This window comes from Bombina bombina, chromosome 3 (assembly GCF_027579735.1).
Source record: "Bombina bombina isolate aBomBom1 chromosome 3, aBomBom1.pri, whole genome shotgun sequence".
NCBI lineage: Eukaryota > Metazoa > Chordata > Amphibia > Anura > Bombinatoridae > Bombina > Bombina bombina.
Genome location: NC_069501.1, coordinates 559,908,997 through 559,925,250, shown reverse-complemented (window position 1 = coordinate 559,925,250; position 16,254 = coordinate 559,908,997). Strand labels below are relative to the sequence as shown.

General features: G+C 40.7%; 1 protein-coding gene across 6 annotated transcripts in view; it reads left to right on the top strand.

The window, feature by feature from the left end:
• Nucleotides 1-16,254, top strand: part of EPB41 (erythrocyte membrane protein band 4.1) — a 392,405-nt gene that overhangs the window by 119,080 nt on the left and 257,071 nt on the right. For all 6 annotated transcript variants that reach the window (XM_053707087.1, XM_053707084.1, XM_053707090.1 and 3 more), the window contains exons 4-5: nucleotides 12,826-12,930; nucleotides 13,817-13,859. In XM_053707087.1, the coding sequence (XP_053563062.1) occupies nucleotides 12,826-12,930; nucleotides 13,817-13,859 (148 nt within the window). The remainder of the gene's footprint in view (nucleotides 1-12,825; nucleotides 12,931-13,816; nucleotides 13,860-16,254) is intronic.

Below are 16,254 nucleotides of genomic sequence, written 5' to 3'. Positions count from 1 at the left end.
TCTGGGTTTGCTATTGTGGCGCGCAGAGCGCTTTGGCTAAAATCTTGGTCAGCGGATGCGTCTTCCAAGAACAAATTGCTTAACATTCCTTTCAAGGGGAAAACTCTGTTTGGCCCTGACTTGAAAGAGATTATTTCTGATATCACTGGGGGCAAGGGCCACGCCCTTCCTCAGGATAGGTCTTTCAAGGCCAAAAATAAACCTAATTTTCGTCCCTTTCGCAGAAACGGACCAGCCCCAAGTGCTACGTCCTCTAAGCAAGAGGGTAATACTTCTCAAGCCAAGCCAGCCTGGAGGCCAATGCAAGGCTGGAACAAAGGTAAGCAGGCCAAGAAACCTGCCACTGCTACCAAGACAGCATGAGATGTTGGCCCCCGATCCGGGACCGGATCTGGTGGGGGGCAGACTCTCTCTCTTCGCTCAGGCTTGGGCAAGAGATGTTCTGGATCCTTGGGCGCTAGAAATAGTCTCCCAAGGTTATCTTCTGGAATTCAAGGGGCTTCCCCCAAGGGGGAGGTTCCACAGGTCTCAATTGTCTTCAGACCACATAAAAAAACAGGCATTCTTACATTGTGTAGAAGACCTGTTAAAAATGGGAGTGATTCATCCTGTTCCATTAGGAGAACAAGGGATGGGGTTCTACTCCAATCTGTTCGTAGTTCCCAAAAAAGAGGGAACATTCAGACCAATCTTAGATCTCAAGATCCTAAACAAGTTTCTCAAGGTTCCATCGTTCAAAATGGAAACCATTCGAACAATTCTTCCTTCCATCCAGGAAGGTCAATTCATGACCACGGTGGATTTAAAGGATGCGTATCTACATATTCCTATCCACAAGGAACATCATCGGTTCCTAAGGTTCGCATTTCTGGACAAGCATTACCAGTTTGTGGCACTTCCGTTCGGATTAGCCACTGCTCCAAGAATTTTCACAAAGGTACTAGGGTCCCTTCTAGCGGTGCTAAGACCAAGGGGCATTGCAGTAGTACCTTACTTGGACGACATACTGATTCAAGCGTCGTCCCTTCCACAAGCAAAGGCTCACACGGACATTGTCCTGGCCTTTCTCAGATCTCACGGGTGGAAAGTGAACGTAGAAAAAAGTTCTCTATCTCCGTCAACAAGGGTTCCCTTCTTGGGAACAATAATAGACTCCTTAGAAATGAGGATTTTTCTGACAGAGGCCAGAAAATCAAAACTTCTAAACTCTTGTCAAATACTTCATTCTGTTCCTCTTCCTTCCATAGCGCAGTGCATAGAAGTAATAGGTTTGATGGTAGCGGCAATGGACATAGTTCCTTTTGCGCGAATTCATCTAAGACCATTACAACTGTGCATGCTCAGTCAGTGGAATGGGGACTATACAGACTTGTCTCCGACGATACAAGTAGATCAGAGGACCAGAGATTCACTCCGTTGGTGGCTGTCCCTGGACAACCTGTCACAGGGGATGAGCTTCCGCAGACCAGAGTGGGTCATTGTCACGACCGACGCCAGTCTGGTGGGCTGGGGCGCGGTCTGGGGACCCCTGAAAGCTCAGGGTCTTTGGTCTTGGGAAGAATCTCTTCTCCCGATAAATATTCTGGAACTGAGAGCGATATTCAATGCTCTCATGGCTTGGCCTCAGCTAGCAAAGGCCAAGTTCATACGGTTTCAATCAGACAACATGACGACTGTTGCGTACATCAACCATCAGGGGGGAACAAGGAGTTCCCTGGCGATGGAAGAAGTGACCAAAATCATTCAATGGGCGGAGACTCACTCCTGCCACTTGTCTGCAATCCACATCCCAGGAGTGGAAAATTGGGAAGCGGATTTTCTGAGTCGTCAGACATTTCATCCGGGGGAGTGGGAACTCCATCCGGAAATCTTTGCCCAAATTACTCAATTGTGGGGCATTCCAGACATGGATCTGATGGCCTCTCGTCAGAACTTCAAGGTTCCTTGCTACGGGTCCAGATCCAGGGATCCCAAGGCGACTCTAGTAGATGCACTAGTAGCACCTTGGACCTTCAAACTAGCTTATGTATTCCCGCCGTTTCCTCTCATCCCCTGGCTGGTAGCCAGGATCAATCAGGAGTGGGCATCGGTGATCTTGATAGCTCCTGCGTGGCCACGCAGGACTTGGTATGCAGACCTGGTGAATATGTCATCGGCTCCACCATGGAAGCTACCTTTGAGACGAGACCTTCTTGTTCAAGGTCCGTTCGAACATCCGAATCTGGTCTCACTCCAACTGACTGCTTGGAGATTGAACGCTTGATCTTATCAAAGCGAGGGTTCTCAGATTCTGTCATTGATACTCTTGTTCAGGCCAGAAAGCCTGTAACTAGAAAAATCTACCACAAAATATGGAAAAAATATATCTGTTGGTGTGAATCTAAAGGATTCCCTTGGGACAAGATAAAAATTCCTAAGATTCTATCCTTTCTTCAAGAAGGTTTAGAGAAAGGATTATCTGCAAGTTCTTTGAAGGGACAGATTTCTGCCTTGTCTGTGTTACTTCACAAAAAGCTGGCAGCTGTGCCAGATGTTCAAGCCTTTGTTCAGGCTCTGGTTAGAATCAAGCCTGTTTACAAACCTTTGACTCCTCCTTGGAGTCTCAATTTAGTTCTTTCAGTTCTTCAGGGGGTTCCGTTTGAACCCTTACATTCCGTTGATATTAAGTTATTATCTTGGAAAGTTTTGTTTTTGGTTGCAATTTCTTCTGCTAGAAGAGTTTCAGAATTATCTGCTCTGCAGTGTTCTCCTCCTTATCTGGTGTTCCATGCAGATAAGGTGGTTTTGCGTACTAAACCTGGTTTTCTTCCGAAAGTTGTTTCTAACAAAAACATTAACCAGGAGATAGTCGTGCCTTCTTTGTGTCCGAATCCAGTTTCAAAGAAGGAACGTTTGTTGCACAATTTGGATGTAGTTCGTGCTCTAAAATTCTATTTAGATGCTACAAAGGATTTTAGACAAACATCTTCCTTGTTTGTTGTTTATTCTGGTAAAAGGAGAGGTCAAAAAGCAACTTCTACCTCTCTCTCTTTTTGGCTTAAAAGCATCATCAGATTGGCTTACGAGACTGCCGGACGGCAGCCTCCTGAAAGAATCACAGCTCATTCCACTAGGGCTGTGGCTTCCACATGGGCCTTCAAGAACGAGGCTTCTGTTGATCAGATATGTAAGGCAGCGACTTGGTCTTCACTGCACACTTTTACTAAATTTTACAAATTTGATACTTTTGCTTCTTCTGAGGCTATTTTTGGGAGAAAGGTTTTGCAAGCCGTGGTGCCTTCCATCTAGGTGACCTGATTTGCTCCCTCCCTTCATCCGTGTCCTAAAGCTTTGGTATTGGTTCCCACAAGTAAGGATGACGCCGTGGACCGGACACACCTATGTTGGAGAAAACAGAATTTATGTTTACCTGATAAATTACTTTCTCCAACGGTGTGTCCGGTCCACGGGCCGCCCTGTTTTTTTAATCAGGTCTGATAATTTATTTTCTTTAACTACAGTCACCACGGTATCATATGATTTCTCCTATGCAAATATTCCTCCTTTACGTCGGTCGAATGACTGGGGAGGGCGGAGCCTGGGAGGGATCATGTGACCAGCTTTGCTGGGCTCTTTGCCATTTCCTGTTGGGGAAGAGAATATCCCACAAGTAAGGATGACGCCGTGGACCGGACACACCGTTGGAGAAAGTAATTTATCAGGTAAACATAAATTCTGTTTTTTCAACGGGACTTCCATAGCACAGATATTACAAGCTTTTTCTGGGAGGCCAAAGTGAGCGGTACAGCCTATCCCGCAAGATTCGTAATGCAATCTAAAGTCAGTAGTTATGAGTTTTACGCTACAAAGCTGTAGCATAAAACTCATAACTAAAGTGCTAAAAAGTACACTAACACCCATAAACTACCTATTAACTCCTAAACCGTGGCCCTCCCGCATCGCAAACGCTAAAATAAAATAATTAACCCCTAATCTGTCGCTCCGGACATCGCCGCCACTATAATAAACATATTAACCCCTAAACCGCCACACTCCTGCATCACAAACACTAAATATTATTAACCCCTAATCTGCCGCCCCTAACATCGCAGCCCCCTACCTACATTTATTAACCCCTAATCTGCCGCCCCCAATGTCGCCGCCACTATACTAAATTTATTAACCCCTAAACCTAAGTATAACCCTAACCCTAACACCCCCCTAACTTAAATATTATTAAAATAAATCTAAATAAAACTTACTATCATTACCTAAATAATTCCTATTTAAAACTAAATACTTACCTGTAAAATAAACCCTAAGATAGCTACAATATAACTAATAGTTACATTGTAGCTAGCTTAGGTTTTATTTTTATTTCACAGGAAAGTTTGTATTTATTTTAACTAGGTAGAATAGTTAGTAAATAGTTATTAACTATTTACTAACTAGCTAAAATAAATAAAAATTTGCCTGTAAAATAAAACCTAACCTGTCTTACACTAACACCTAATTTTACACTACAATTAAATAAATTACATAAATTAAATACAATTACCTAAATTACAAAAAAACAAACAATAAATTACACAAAATAAAAAAAGAAATGATCAGATATTTAAACTAATTACACCTAATCTAATAGCCCTATCAAAATAAAAAAGCCCCCCCCAAATAAAAAAAACCCTAGCCTAAACTAAACTACGAATAACCCTTAAATGAGCCTTTTGCAAGGCATTGCCCCAAATAAATCAGCTCTTTTACCTGTAAAAAAAATACAAACAACCACCAACAGTAAAATCCACCACCCACACAACCAACCCCTCAAATAAAAACCTAACTAAACAAACCTAAGCTCCCCATTGCCCTGAAAAGGGCATATGAATGTGCATTGCCCTTAAAAGGGCATTTAGCCTTTTTTCAGCCCAAAAGCCCTAATCTAAAAATAAAACCCACCTAATAAACCCTTAAAAAGACCTAACACTAACCCCTGAAGATCAACTTACAGTTTTGAAGACCGGACATCCATCCTCAACGAAGCCGGGAGAAGGCTTCATCCAAGCGGCAAGAAGTCCTCAACGAAGCCGGGAGAAGTCTTCATCCAGACGGCATCTTCTATCTTCATCCATCTTCAAGACATCCGGCGCGGAGTTTCCTCTTCAATCAAAGTCTTCTTCCAGAATGAAGGTTCCTTTAAGTGACGTCATCCAAGATGGCGTCCCTTGAATTCCAATTGGCTGATAGAATTCTATCAGCCAATCAGAATTAAAGGTGAAAAAATCCTAATGGCTGATGCAATCAGCCAATAGGATTGAGCTTCAATCCTAATGGCTGATCCAATCAGTCAATCGGATTGAGCTCGCATTCTATTGGCTGATTGGAACAGAATGCAAGCTCATTCCTATTGGCTGATTGGATCAGCCAATAGGATTGAAGCTCAATCCTATTGGCTGATTGCATCAGCCATTAGGATTTTTTCACCTTTAATTCCGATTGCCTGATAGAATTCTATCAGCCAATCGGAATTCAAGGGACGCCATCTTGGGCGTCACTTAACCCTTTGAGTGCTAAGCACTTTCCCACCTGGGTGCTAAGGTGATTAAAGTTTTTTTTTTTTAATTGTTTTTTTTTTTAAATTTTTATTTTTTAACGTTTATATTTTATTTTTCAGATCCCCAAGACTTACACCATTGGAAAGGTTAGGTGATTACCTTTCCAATGGTGGGTCTTGAGGGTCTGTAGCTGCTTAGATGCCTGAGATACAGGCGTCTAAGCAGCATGCCCCTTTCCCAATACTTTGCATTGTCAATTGTTAATAAAGTTGCGCGGTGATGTCATCACTTCATTGCACGTGACGCCCCGGCGATGCCTGTCACTTTGCAGGCCCGATCGCCGGGGTAGGAGCGGGTGGGAGCCCCCAGATCTCCATCAATGTGGGAGAGTGCTACCGACGGCTCCGAGCCGTCGTTAGCACCAGAGTGGGAAACTGTGCGATGGCTCAGAGCCGTCGTTAGCACTCAAGGGGTTAAAGGAACCTTCATTCTGGTAGAAGACTTCGATTGAAGAGGATGCTCTGCGCCGGATGTCTTGAAGATGGATCCGCTCCGTGCCGGATGGATGAAGATAGAAGATGCCGTCTGGATGAAGACTTCTGCTTGTCTGGAGGACCACTTTTTCCGGCTTGGATGAAGACTTCTCTCGGCTTCGTTGAGGACTTCTTGCCGCTTATATGAAGACTTCTCCTGGCTTCGTTGAGGATGGATGTCTGGTCTTCTAAACTGTAAGTGGATCTTCGGGGTTAGTGTTAGGTCTTTTTAAGGGTTTATTGGGTGGGTTTTATTTTTAGATTTGGGCTTTTGGGCTGAAAAAGAGCTAAATGCCCTTTTAAGGGCAATGCCCATCCAAATGCCCTTTTCAGGGCAATGGGGAGCTTAGGTTTTTTTTAGTTAGGTTTTTATTTGGGGGGTTGGTTGTGTGGGTGGTGGGTTTTACTGTTGGGGGGTTGTTTGTATTTTTTTTCAGGTAAAAGAGCTGGTTTCTTTGGGGCAATGCCCCGCAGAAGGCCCTTTTAAGGGCTATTGGTAGTTTAGTTTAGGCTAGTTTTTTTTTTTTATTTTGGGGGGGCTTTTTTATTTTGATAGGGCTATTAGATTAGGTGTAATTAGTTTAAATATGTGATCATTTCTTTTTTTATTTTGTGTAATTTAGTGTTTGTTTTTTTTGTAATTTAGGTAATTGTATTTAATTTATGTAATTTATTTCATTGTAGTGTAAGGTTAGGTGTTAGTGTAAGACAGGTTAGGTTTTATTTTACAGGTAAATTTGTATTTATTTTAGCTAGGTAGTTAATAACTATTTACTAACTATTCTACCTAGTTAAAATAAATACAAACTTGCCTGTGAAATAAAAATAAAACCTAAGCTAGCTACAATATGGCTAGCTTAGGGTTTATTTTACAGGTAAGTATTTAGTTTTAAATAGGAATTATTTAGGTAATTATAGTAAGTTTTATTTAGATTTATTTTATTTGTGTTTGTGATGCGGGAGTGCGGCGGTTTAGGGGTTAATATGTTTATTATAGTGGCGGCGACGTTGGGGGCGGCAGATTAGGGGTTAATAAGTGTAGGTAGGTTGCGGGGCGCGGGAGATTAAGGGTTAATAAGTATAATATAGGTGTCGGCGATGTTGGGGGCAGCAGATTAGGGGTTAATAAGTATAATGTAGGTGTCGGCGATGTCGGGGGCGGCAGATTAGGGGTTAATAAGTGTAAGATTAGGGGTGTTTAGACTCGGGGTTCATGTTAGGGTGTTAGGTGTAAACATAAATTTTGTTTCCCCATAGGAATCAATATCAATGGGGCTGTGTTACGGAGCTTTACGCTGCTTTATTGCAGGTGTTAGGCTTTTTTTCAGCTGGCTCTCCCCATTGATGTCTATGGAGAAATCGTGCATGAGCACGTAAAACCAGCTCACCGCAGTTTTCAGCAGCACTGGTATTGGAGTGCGGTATGGAGCTCAATTTTGCTCTACGTTCACTTCTTGCCTGCTAACGCCAGTTTTTGTAAACCTGTAATACCAGCGCTGTAGGGAAATGAACGGTGACAATAACGTGCAAGTTAGTACCGCACCCCTCATAACGCAAAACTCGTAATCTAGCCGATAGTCTTTGTTTTTTGTGTGTTCTAAAATGCAAATAATAGTTTATACTTATTTAAAACAACTATTACATTTCAGATTACAGTACTGTACTGTCAGGTAGATTACGAGTTTTGCGTTACAGCTTTTTTAACGGTGAAAAATGGCAATTCCAGCGTAATGGCCAGTAACGCATATTACGAGTCGTTTCAGTATTGCTATACTGCAAGCATTTTAGCCTGTAATGCAACGCCAATTCCGCACTCAAAAAAATGACGTTTTTGCGTGGTATTTTCATAGCGCAGGTATTACAGGTTGTGCGTCGAGGCTAAAATGCTTGCGTTACAGCCTATACCGACACAATCCATACCCCCATCTGAGAGCAGTAATTATGAGTTGTGCGCAACAAAAATGTTTCACAAAACTCATAACTAAACTGTTATATAGTACAATAACACCTATAAACTACCTATTAACACCTAAACCTCCAGCCTCCTACATGGCCGCCACTAAATAAACCTATTATCCTCTAAACAGCCGGCCACCCACATCGCAAAACACTAAATTAAACTATTAACCCCTAAACCTAACACCCCCTAACTTTAAATTACAATATAACTATTATTATTATTATTATTATTATTATCAGGTATTCGCCAACAGGTTCCGCAGCGCTATGAACATGGGTGGTATATAAAAAACTATTACAGGGATCAAATGGGTGAAGGGTCCTGCCGAGAGTTGCACTGTTGTAGTCGGCTCTTATGAAGGTGGACTACAAACAGCTGGGCTCATAGGCTTACATGCTATGGGGTTTAGGGGGATAGCAGTGGCGATAGGAAGGTTAGGGTAGGTTGTAAGCGTCCCTGAATAGTAGAGTCTTCTGGGAGCACTTGAAGTTTTTAAAACTAGGGGAGATTCTTGTGGAGCGAGGCAGAGAGTTCCATAAGATGGGAGCCAGTCTAGAGAAATCTTGTAGACGGGAATATGAGGAGGTAACGAGAGGAGGAGAGTAGGAGATCATGAGCAGAACGAAGGGGATGGGAGGGAGAGTATCTGAAGACAAGGTCTGAGATGTAGGGGGGAGCAATGCAATTGAGGGCTTTGTGTGTCAGAGTGAGAATTTTGTGTTTAATCCTGGAGGCAAGAGGAAGCCAGTGAAGGGATTGGCAGAGAGGTTAGGCAGAAGAAGAGCGACGTGCAAGGAAGATGAGCCTGGCAGAGGAATTCATTATGGTTTGTAAAGGAGTTAGGCGGCAGCTAGGGAGACCAGAGAGGATAGAGTTGCAGTAGTCGAGGCGGGAAAGGATGAGAGAGTGGATTCAAATCTTTGTTGTGTCTTGTGTAAGGAAATGTCTAATTTTAGGGATGTTTTTACGGTAGAAGCGGCAGACTTTAGCCAAGGACTGAATGTGAGGAGTGAAAGAAAGATCTGAGTCAAGTGTGACCCCAAGACATCGGGCATGTGAGGTTGGGGTAATGATGGAGTTGTCAACAGTTATAGAGACATGGGGGGTGGAGATTTTTGAAGAAGGGGGGAAAATAAGGAGCTTAGTTTTGGAGAGATTTAGCTTGAGGTAGTGAGAGGACATCCAAGATGAGATATGAGAGAGACAGTTAGTGACACAGGTTAGCAAGGAAGGAGATAATTCTGATGCAGAGAGGTAGATTTGTGTATCGTCGGCATACAAATGATAATGAAACCCGTGGGACTTTATTAAGGAACCTAGTGAGGACGTGTAGATTGAGAAGAGAAGGGGACCGAGGACAGAGCCTTGAGGTAACGGGGCTGAGGATACGCTAGAGAAGGCTACACTAAAGGAGGACAGATAGGAAGAGAACCAAGAGAGGGCTGTGTCACAGATGCCGAAGGATTGGAGGGTAAAGAGCAAAAGAGGGTGGTCGACAGTATCAAAGGTTGCAGACAGATCAAAGAGGATAAGTAGAGAGAAGTCGCCTTTTGATTTTGCTGTAAGTAGGTCGTTGGTAACCTTAACAATTGCTGTCTCCGTTGAGTGAAGGGGGCGAAATCCAGATTGCAGTGGGTCAAGGAGGGAGTTTAATGTAAGGAAATGGGATAGATGTGCATGTACTAGCTTTTCAAGAAGCTTTGAGGCAAGAGGTAGTAGGGAAATAGGGTGGTGGTTGGATTGAGAGAAGGTTTTTTGAGGATAGGTGTGACTAATGCATGTTTAAGAGATGTGGGAACTATACCAGTGCTGAGGGACAGGTTGAAGATGTGTGTGAGTATAGAGGTAAGGGTAGAAGAGAGGGAGGGGAGTAGTTGTGAGGGGATAGGGTTGAGGGGACAGGTAGTGAGGTGAGAGGATAGTATAAGGGCAGAAACTTCATCCTCTGTAACAGGGGCAAAAAAGCTAAATTTATGGCTATGTGGGTTTTGGATGATTGTGAGCTTTTGAGGGGGTGGGAGACCAGTAGTATGTTGAGAGCTGATTTCATTTCTGATGGAGTCGATTTTGTTGTTGAAGTAGCTGGCAAAATCTTGGGCTGAGAGAGAAGTTGTGGTGGGAGGTGGGGGTGGGCGGAAAAGAGTATTGAATGTGGAGAACAGACGTTTTGGGTTTTAAGAAAGAGTAGAGATAAGAGTAGAGAAGTAGTGTTGCTTATATAGATTAAGGGCAGAATAGTAAGAGTTCAAGATGAACTTATAGTGAAGAAAGTCAGCAGTGTTCCTCCAGTGTCGCTCAGCAGTACGGGAACATCTGCGTAGGTACCGTGTCAGAGGAGTATGCCAGGGCTGAGGATGAGTGTTTGTTTTCCGAGCTATGGTAGGTGGAGCCAGGTTATCAAGGACTGATGTAAGGGTGGAGTTATAGTGGAAGATGGATTCATCAGGACAGGAAAAGGAGGGGATGGAAGAGAGAGGTTCGAGAGAGGTTCAACTATCTTAAAATAAATAAAAACTTACCTGTGAAATAAAAATAAACCTAACATTACTATTCTAATAAAATAAAAAGATACTACCATTTAAAAATAAAAAACACTAAATTTACAAAAAGTAATAAACGAAATTATCAAAAATAAAAACAATTACACCTAATCTAATAGCCCTATAAAAAAGACGATCAAAATAAAAACACCCCCTAGCCTACAATAAATTACCAATAGCCCTTAAAAGGGCCCTTTGTAGGGCATTGCCCTAAGTTAAACAACTCTTTTACCTGTAAAAAAAAAAAAGTCCCCCCAACAGTATAACCCACCACCCAAACAACCCCCCAAAATAAAAAAAAACTAACTCTAAAAAAAAAACCTAAGCTACCCATTGCCTCTAAAGGGGCATTTGTATGGGCATTGCCCTTAAAAAGGCATTCAACTCTTATAAAAAAGTCCAAAGCCCTAATCTAAAAAAAAACTAACACTAACCCCAGAATATGTACTCACGGTTCCTGAAATCCGGACATCCATCTCCATCCAGACGGCGAGAAGTCTCCATCCCGGCGGCGAAAAGTCTTCATCCAGGCAGTGTCTTCTATCTTCATCCCAGCAGCGTGGAACGGAGCCATCCTGGAAGCCAAAGACATCCTGCACAGAGCGTCCTCTTCATATGGTCACCGCCTGACACTGAAGTTCAATGCAAGGTAGCCGATTCAAAATGGCGTACCTTTTTTATTTAGTAGCTGCCGTGGGGGGGGCGGAGGTTTAGGGGTTAATAGGTTTATTTAGTGGCGGCGATATGGGAGGCCGGAGGTTTAGAGGTTAATAGGTTTATTATAGTGTTGGCAATGTCGGGGAGCGGCGAATTAGGGGTTAGTAGCTTTATTATAGTGTCGGCGATGTCAGGAAGTGGCGGATTAGGGGTTAATAGCTTTATTATAGTGCCCCCTTATTTCAGTTCTTTTGACAGACTTGCATTTTAGCCAATCAGTGCTTACTCCTTGGTAACTTCACGTGCATTAGCTCAATGTTATCTATATGACACACATGAACTAACTCCCTCTAGTGGTGACAAACTGTCAAAATGCATTCAGATTAGAGGCGTCCTTCAAGGTCTAATAAATTACCATATAAGACTACCTAGATTAAGCTTTCAACTAAGAATACCAAGAGAACAAAGCAAATTTGGTGATACATGTAAATTGGAAAGTTGTTTAAAATTACATGCCCTATTTGAATCATGAAAGTTTTTTGGACTTGACTGCCCCTTTAATTGCAGCTTGTGAGAATGATTGCGGAGTCATGTCTGTATATTAAAGGGGCATTAAAGGGATGTAATATAAAATGTTACGTGTAGTTCATAAAACTTAAATATATATATATAAAAATATTTTTTAAATATATATATATATATATATATATATATATATATATATATATACTGTTTATTTTGTCCCCATTTCCTGTAATTTATCTCTGAAAATTGTTATTTCTTTTTTTTAATGCTACTGAGTTTCTGTAAAGTAATGGACGTCACCATGTCTGAACTTAAGTTTTCACCATATCCCACTGTCCTGTTGCAAACTAGTAGGGATAGGTATAAAACAGGAAACAAAATAGATTAGACAAACACATGGGGGCCTATTTACTATTTTCCGATATAGAGGATCATGTCCGCTGCACATTGATAAATGCAGACAGCATACTCTGTTGGCTCTGTTGCCGCCCCCTGTAGATTTGCGGCCAATCGGCTGCTAGCAGGGGGTGTCAATCAAGCCACAGAGCAGGCGGACAAGTTATGGAGGAGCGGTCCTTAGACCATACAGAGCTTGATAAATATGCCCCATAGCCTTGTTTACACAAACTTTACTATTGCCTGGTTTATATATCTTTCCTTAATTGTTCTCTGCAGAAGACAAAGATAAATAGGAAATGTATACAATCAATATTTAAGCAACTGATTAATAACAATACATCCACATATTATTCTAAGGCTAATCTTTGCTTTGAATACATCATTATGTGTAGCATGGGTTTACTGTTAAATATCCCTTTAAACTCAAAAGGTTCGGCTGCAGGCTCGCATCTGTGACATTGAGTTTGTACTCCCACACTATTATTTATGAGTCTTATTTTTTTTTTTATGATGTCATATACTGTACTTAGGCGAGCTGGATTTCCTTTATTCCATCAAATACATTTTTACTCCCCTCTGATACCTTTGCTTTTATTTGTATCTCCATCTATGGTTTCTCCATATCCTCATTGTTCCTATTTTTATTTTATTTTGTAATATGAAAATCTTATTTCTTACAGAAACATGCCAAGGGAGAGGACTTGTTTAAGAAAGTGTGCAGCCATCTCAACATTCTGGAGGAAGATTATTTTTGTTTGGCCCTGTGTGAATCTCCCACAAGTAAGGTAAGTAAGGAAGTGGCACGTGCACAACATGCGCACTCTGCAACAGCAAATGGGAAGAAATTCCAGACTGATGACTGGTCCGGCCTTATGTCAACACAGACTTTGTAGATTATCTAACTTTCAAAAGCAGCATGATGTATTAATTCCTTATCTGGCGCCATAGAGAGGCAGCATCTCTTAATTACTGAGCCCTGTTTACAGATTTTTCCATTCCCTTCTTCATTGTCTGTCGGATTAATCTGGACAGGATGAGCTCTTCAACGGTTGACCGCACTTGTCCCACTGGTACACAGAGAGCATCTCTCTGTGTATAGCGCTGCTCAGGATCTCTGCACGGACATGCTGATTACTAGATAAGGACTGTGTGACACATCTTCTTTCAAACGGACATCTATATGTAATGAGCTTTAAAAAGTGAAGAATTGTTTTTTTTTATACACAAGCAAAACATTACAGATTATTAGTGGGATCTCTCTGGTGACCTTATGATGAGAAATAAAGCAACAAGAAGATATATCACACATCATAATTGTATTCTTAGCTATTAGATTTATATTAAAACACTCTTGTTTGGTTTTTAAGCACTTTGAGCTTTAAAGATATGGACTATTTAAACATATCTCTGAAAAATGGTTGGTCAGTAATAATATAGTAAAACCACTTCTCTTCCAGGGAGCTCTAGGGTGGACAAAAGTTTGATATTTCTGTGCTTTTTCTTCTGCAATTATAAGTAGATAAGATAGTTTGTGTTTATCCTTCTATACATTTAATATATCGACTTTCTTTTTCTGTATAAGAGATTGTGATGAGAGCTAGGTGGACTAAAAGGATGTAACAATGTAAGCTTGGTCTTGTAATCACAAAACAAATTATCTTTCTTACATAGGTATGGATCGACCCTCTGAAGGATATCAGGAAGCAGGTTCACGGTGAGTCCCCTTCCCAACAGCTTGTAATTAAATCTGTGTCAAGTATCTATACAAGAAGAGTATGGAAAGATTTTCAAACTGTTGAATATGGACAATTCTTGTCCTATCATATCTAGCCTACTAAAACTCTCTTCCTCTATTTATCTGCAATATACAACCGTAGCTCTGTACTTCTTACAATTCCCGTGACCAATGATAACATTATATGCTGTTATTGTTTTATTACAGCTAGTAATGTATTAAAGGGTTATTTTAGTGAAAAATTAAAGCACGTTAACACATGGCAAATGCTTTATATGTCCATTAAAGTGCGGTGTACATCTACAAAATGATCTTGTTTTTCCTCCTGTGTCTTCAGCTGTCTTCAAAGACGTTCTCTTATTTTTAACCCATTACAAATGCTGGTTAGTGAAAGTCAGCATCTTCAGACTGGTAGACTCCATCTTGGAGCTTAAAGGGGCATTAAACACTTTGAGATGGTAATATAAAATGATAAATTGTAAATATGAAAAAAAAACAACTCTGCAATATACTTTCATTATTTATTGTGTCCCTTTTTCCTGTAATTCCATTCTGAAATTGTGAGCTTTTTAGTTCCTGTTAGAAAAGGAAGTTCAGAACACTGTTATATTACACACAGCCTTTGGCGACACACACTCTAGTGACCTATTTATAACTGTCCCTAATTGGACACAACAGAGGAGGTAACCTAAGTTACAACATGGCAGCTCCCATTTGTTTTATAGACACTAAAACTTTACACTTATTTTGTCACTATTTAAACGGCCAATGAAACTTTAAAAATACATCAATGTTATTTTCAGGGTAGTCTTTTCTTTGAATGCATCATTCTAGCTAGCATTTGTTTAGTGTTTAATGTCCCTTTAAGTATTCTTGCATCCTGTGACATAAGTGGTGCATATTCACAGATAAATGACATTGTTGTCTTTTTGACATGCCCTATTGTGCAGATTAGTGTGTTCAATACAGAGCAGGAGCTGTATGTTATTTCTGAGCACATTTTTTTTTATTTGTCATATAACATTTAAAGTGAAAACATGTAAAGGTCCCTATTGTGCAAGCTAAACTGAAGTCGAAGGTACACCTGTCAAAATTCCAGCAATGTCATTGAGCTGTGAATGTGCACCACTTCTGTCACAGGGTGCAGGAATATGTCTGATCCAAAATGGCGGTAGACGTGGAGCTTCATTAACTTGTAATATTATTGTAGCTGGTATCGTGCTCAGAATTATATATAGAGAAGAGGTGTCAAGCGGGTAGTACAAAAAACAGGCACCTCACAACACCTGAAAAAAGTTACAGCCAATAAAATGTAATAACTGTCCGCTCAAAAGATTGCTTAAAGGATTACTTTCTGTTATAATTTTTAAGCTAAACAACTAACATATTAAAGTTAATAAACATTAATTAAAACCTACTGACCTATATTTTCTCCAAAATGAAGTTTCATAACGTTCTAAAAGTTATATCTTTTATTCGCCGATGATGTCACGTTATCCTGCCCACTATTTTCAGCACTGCGTGTTCAAAATACTTAAACCAATAACTTTGTGTTTAAAGCGCCATTTTGAAACCTAGGTATTGTAAACGGATTGGTACAGAGCAAAACAATGGAAATGGAAAACAATTAAATTTGCAGACAAGATTTCTGATATACGGTAGAGATATGTTAATGAAATGCTATTGATAAAAAGCGTATTTGGGGTAGTTAGTTAGTAACAGGCATAGAAAATATTTACTTACAGTGGCCCTTTAAGACTCAGATAAATAAAAGTGAGCAAATTAAATTTAGTAACAAGATTAATAGTGTACAATATTCACAAAGTTAAAATAGCAATAAAAAAGAAAGACCAACAAAAAAGGGGCAATGTGAATTATAGGTCTGCTATTATGAATTTTATAAGATCCACAGCTGGTATCACAGGTAAGATGAATGTAAAATAAAGACCTTCCAATACCGTGTGGTGTTTCCTATAAAACAAAAGCAGAAAGTAACAAGACCACAAATGCAAAGTTTCACAAAGACAATGGCCCCAGCCCTGCATATAATGCACTCATGAGATCAAAATAATAGCATAACACAACCTCCACCACTTCTCAGGACACCGGCTCTCACAGCATCTGGTCTCAGTGAACAGGACGATAGTGATCCGAATGTTGTTAATCGCTAACTCTAGTGTCCTCCGATCTTACTCCTTATTCCAATAGCCAGAAAGAAATATAATGTCCTTCACATGCCTCTCAAATTTTCCTCAGTAGCCACATTCCATTGTAAAGGGACTTTAAGCTGTCAATCAGGAGGCATGCCTCAGACTTGCAAGGGAGTGTGCATCTGGCATGTGCAGCACACTATAAAATAAAATAGCTGTGGATC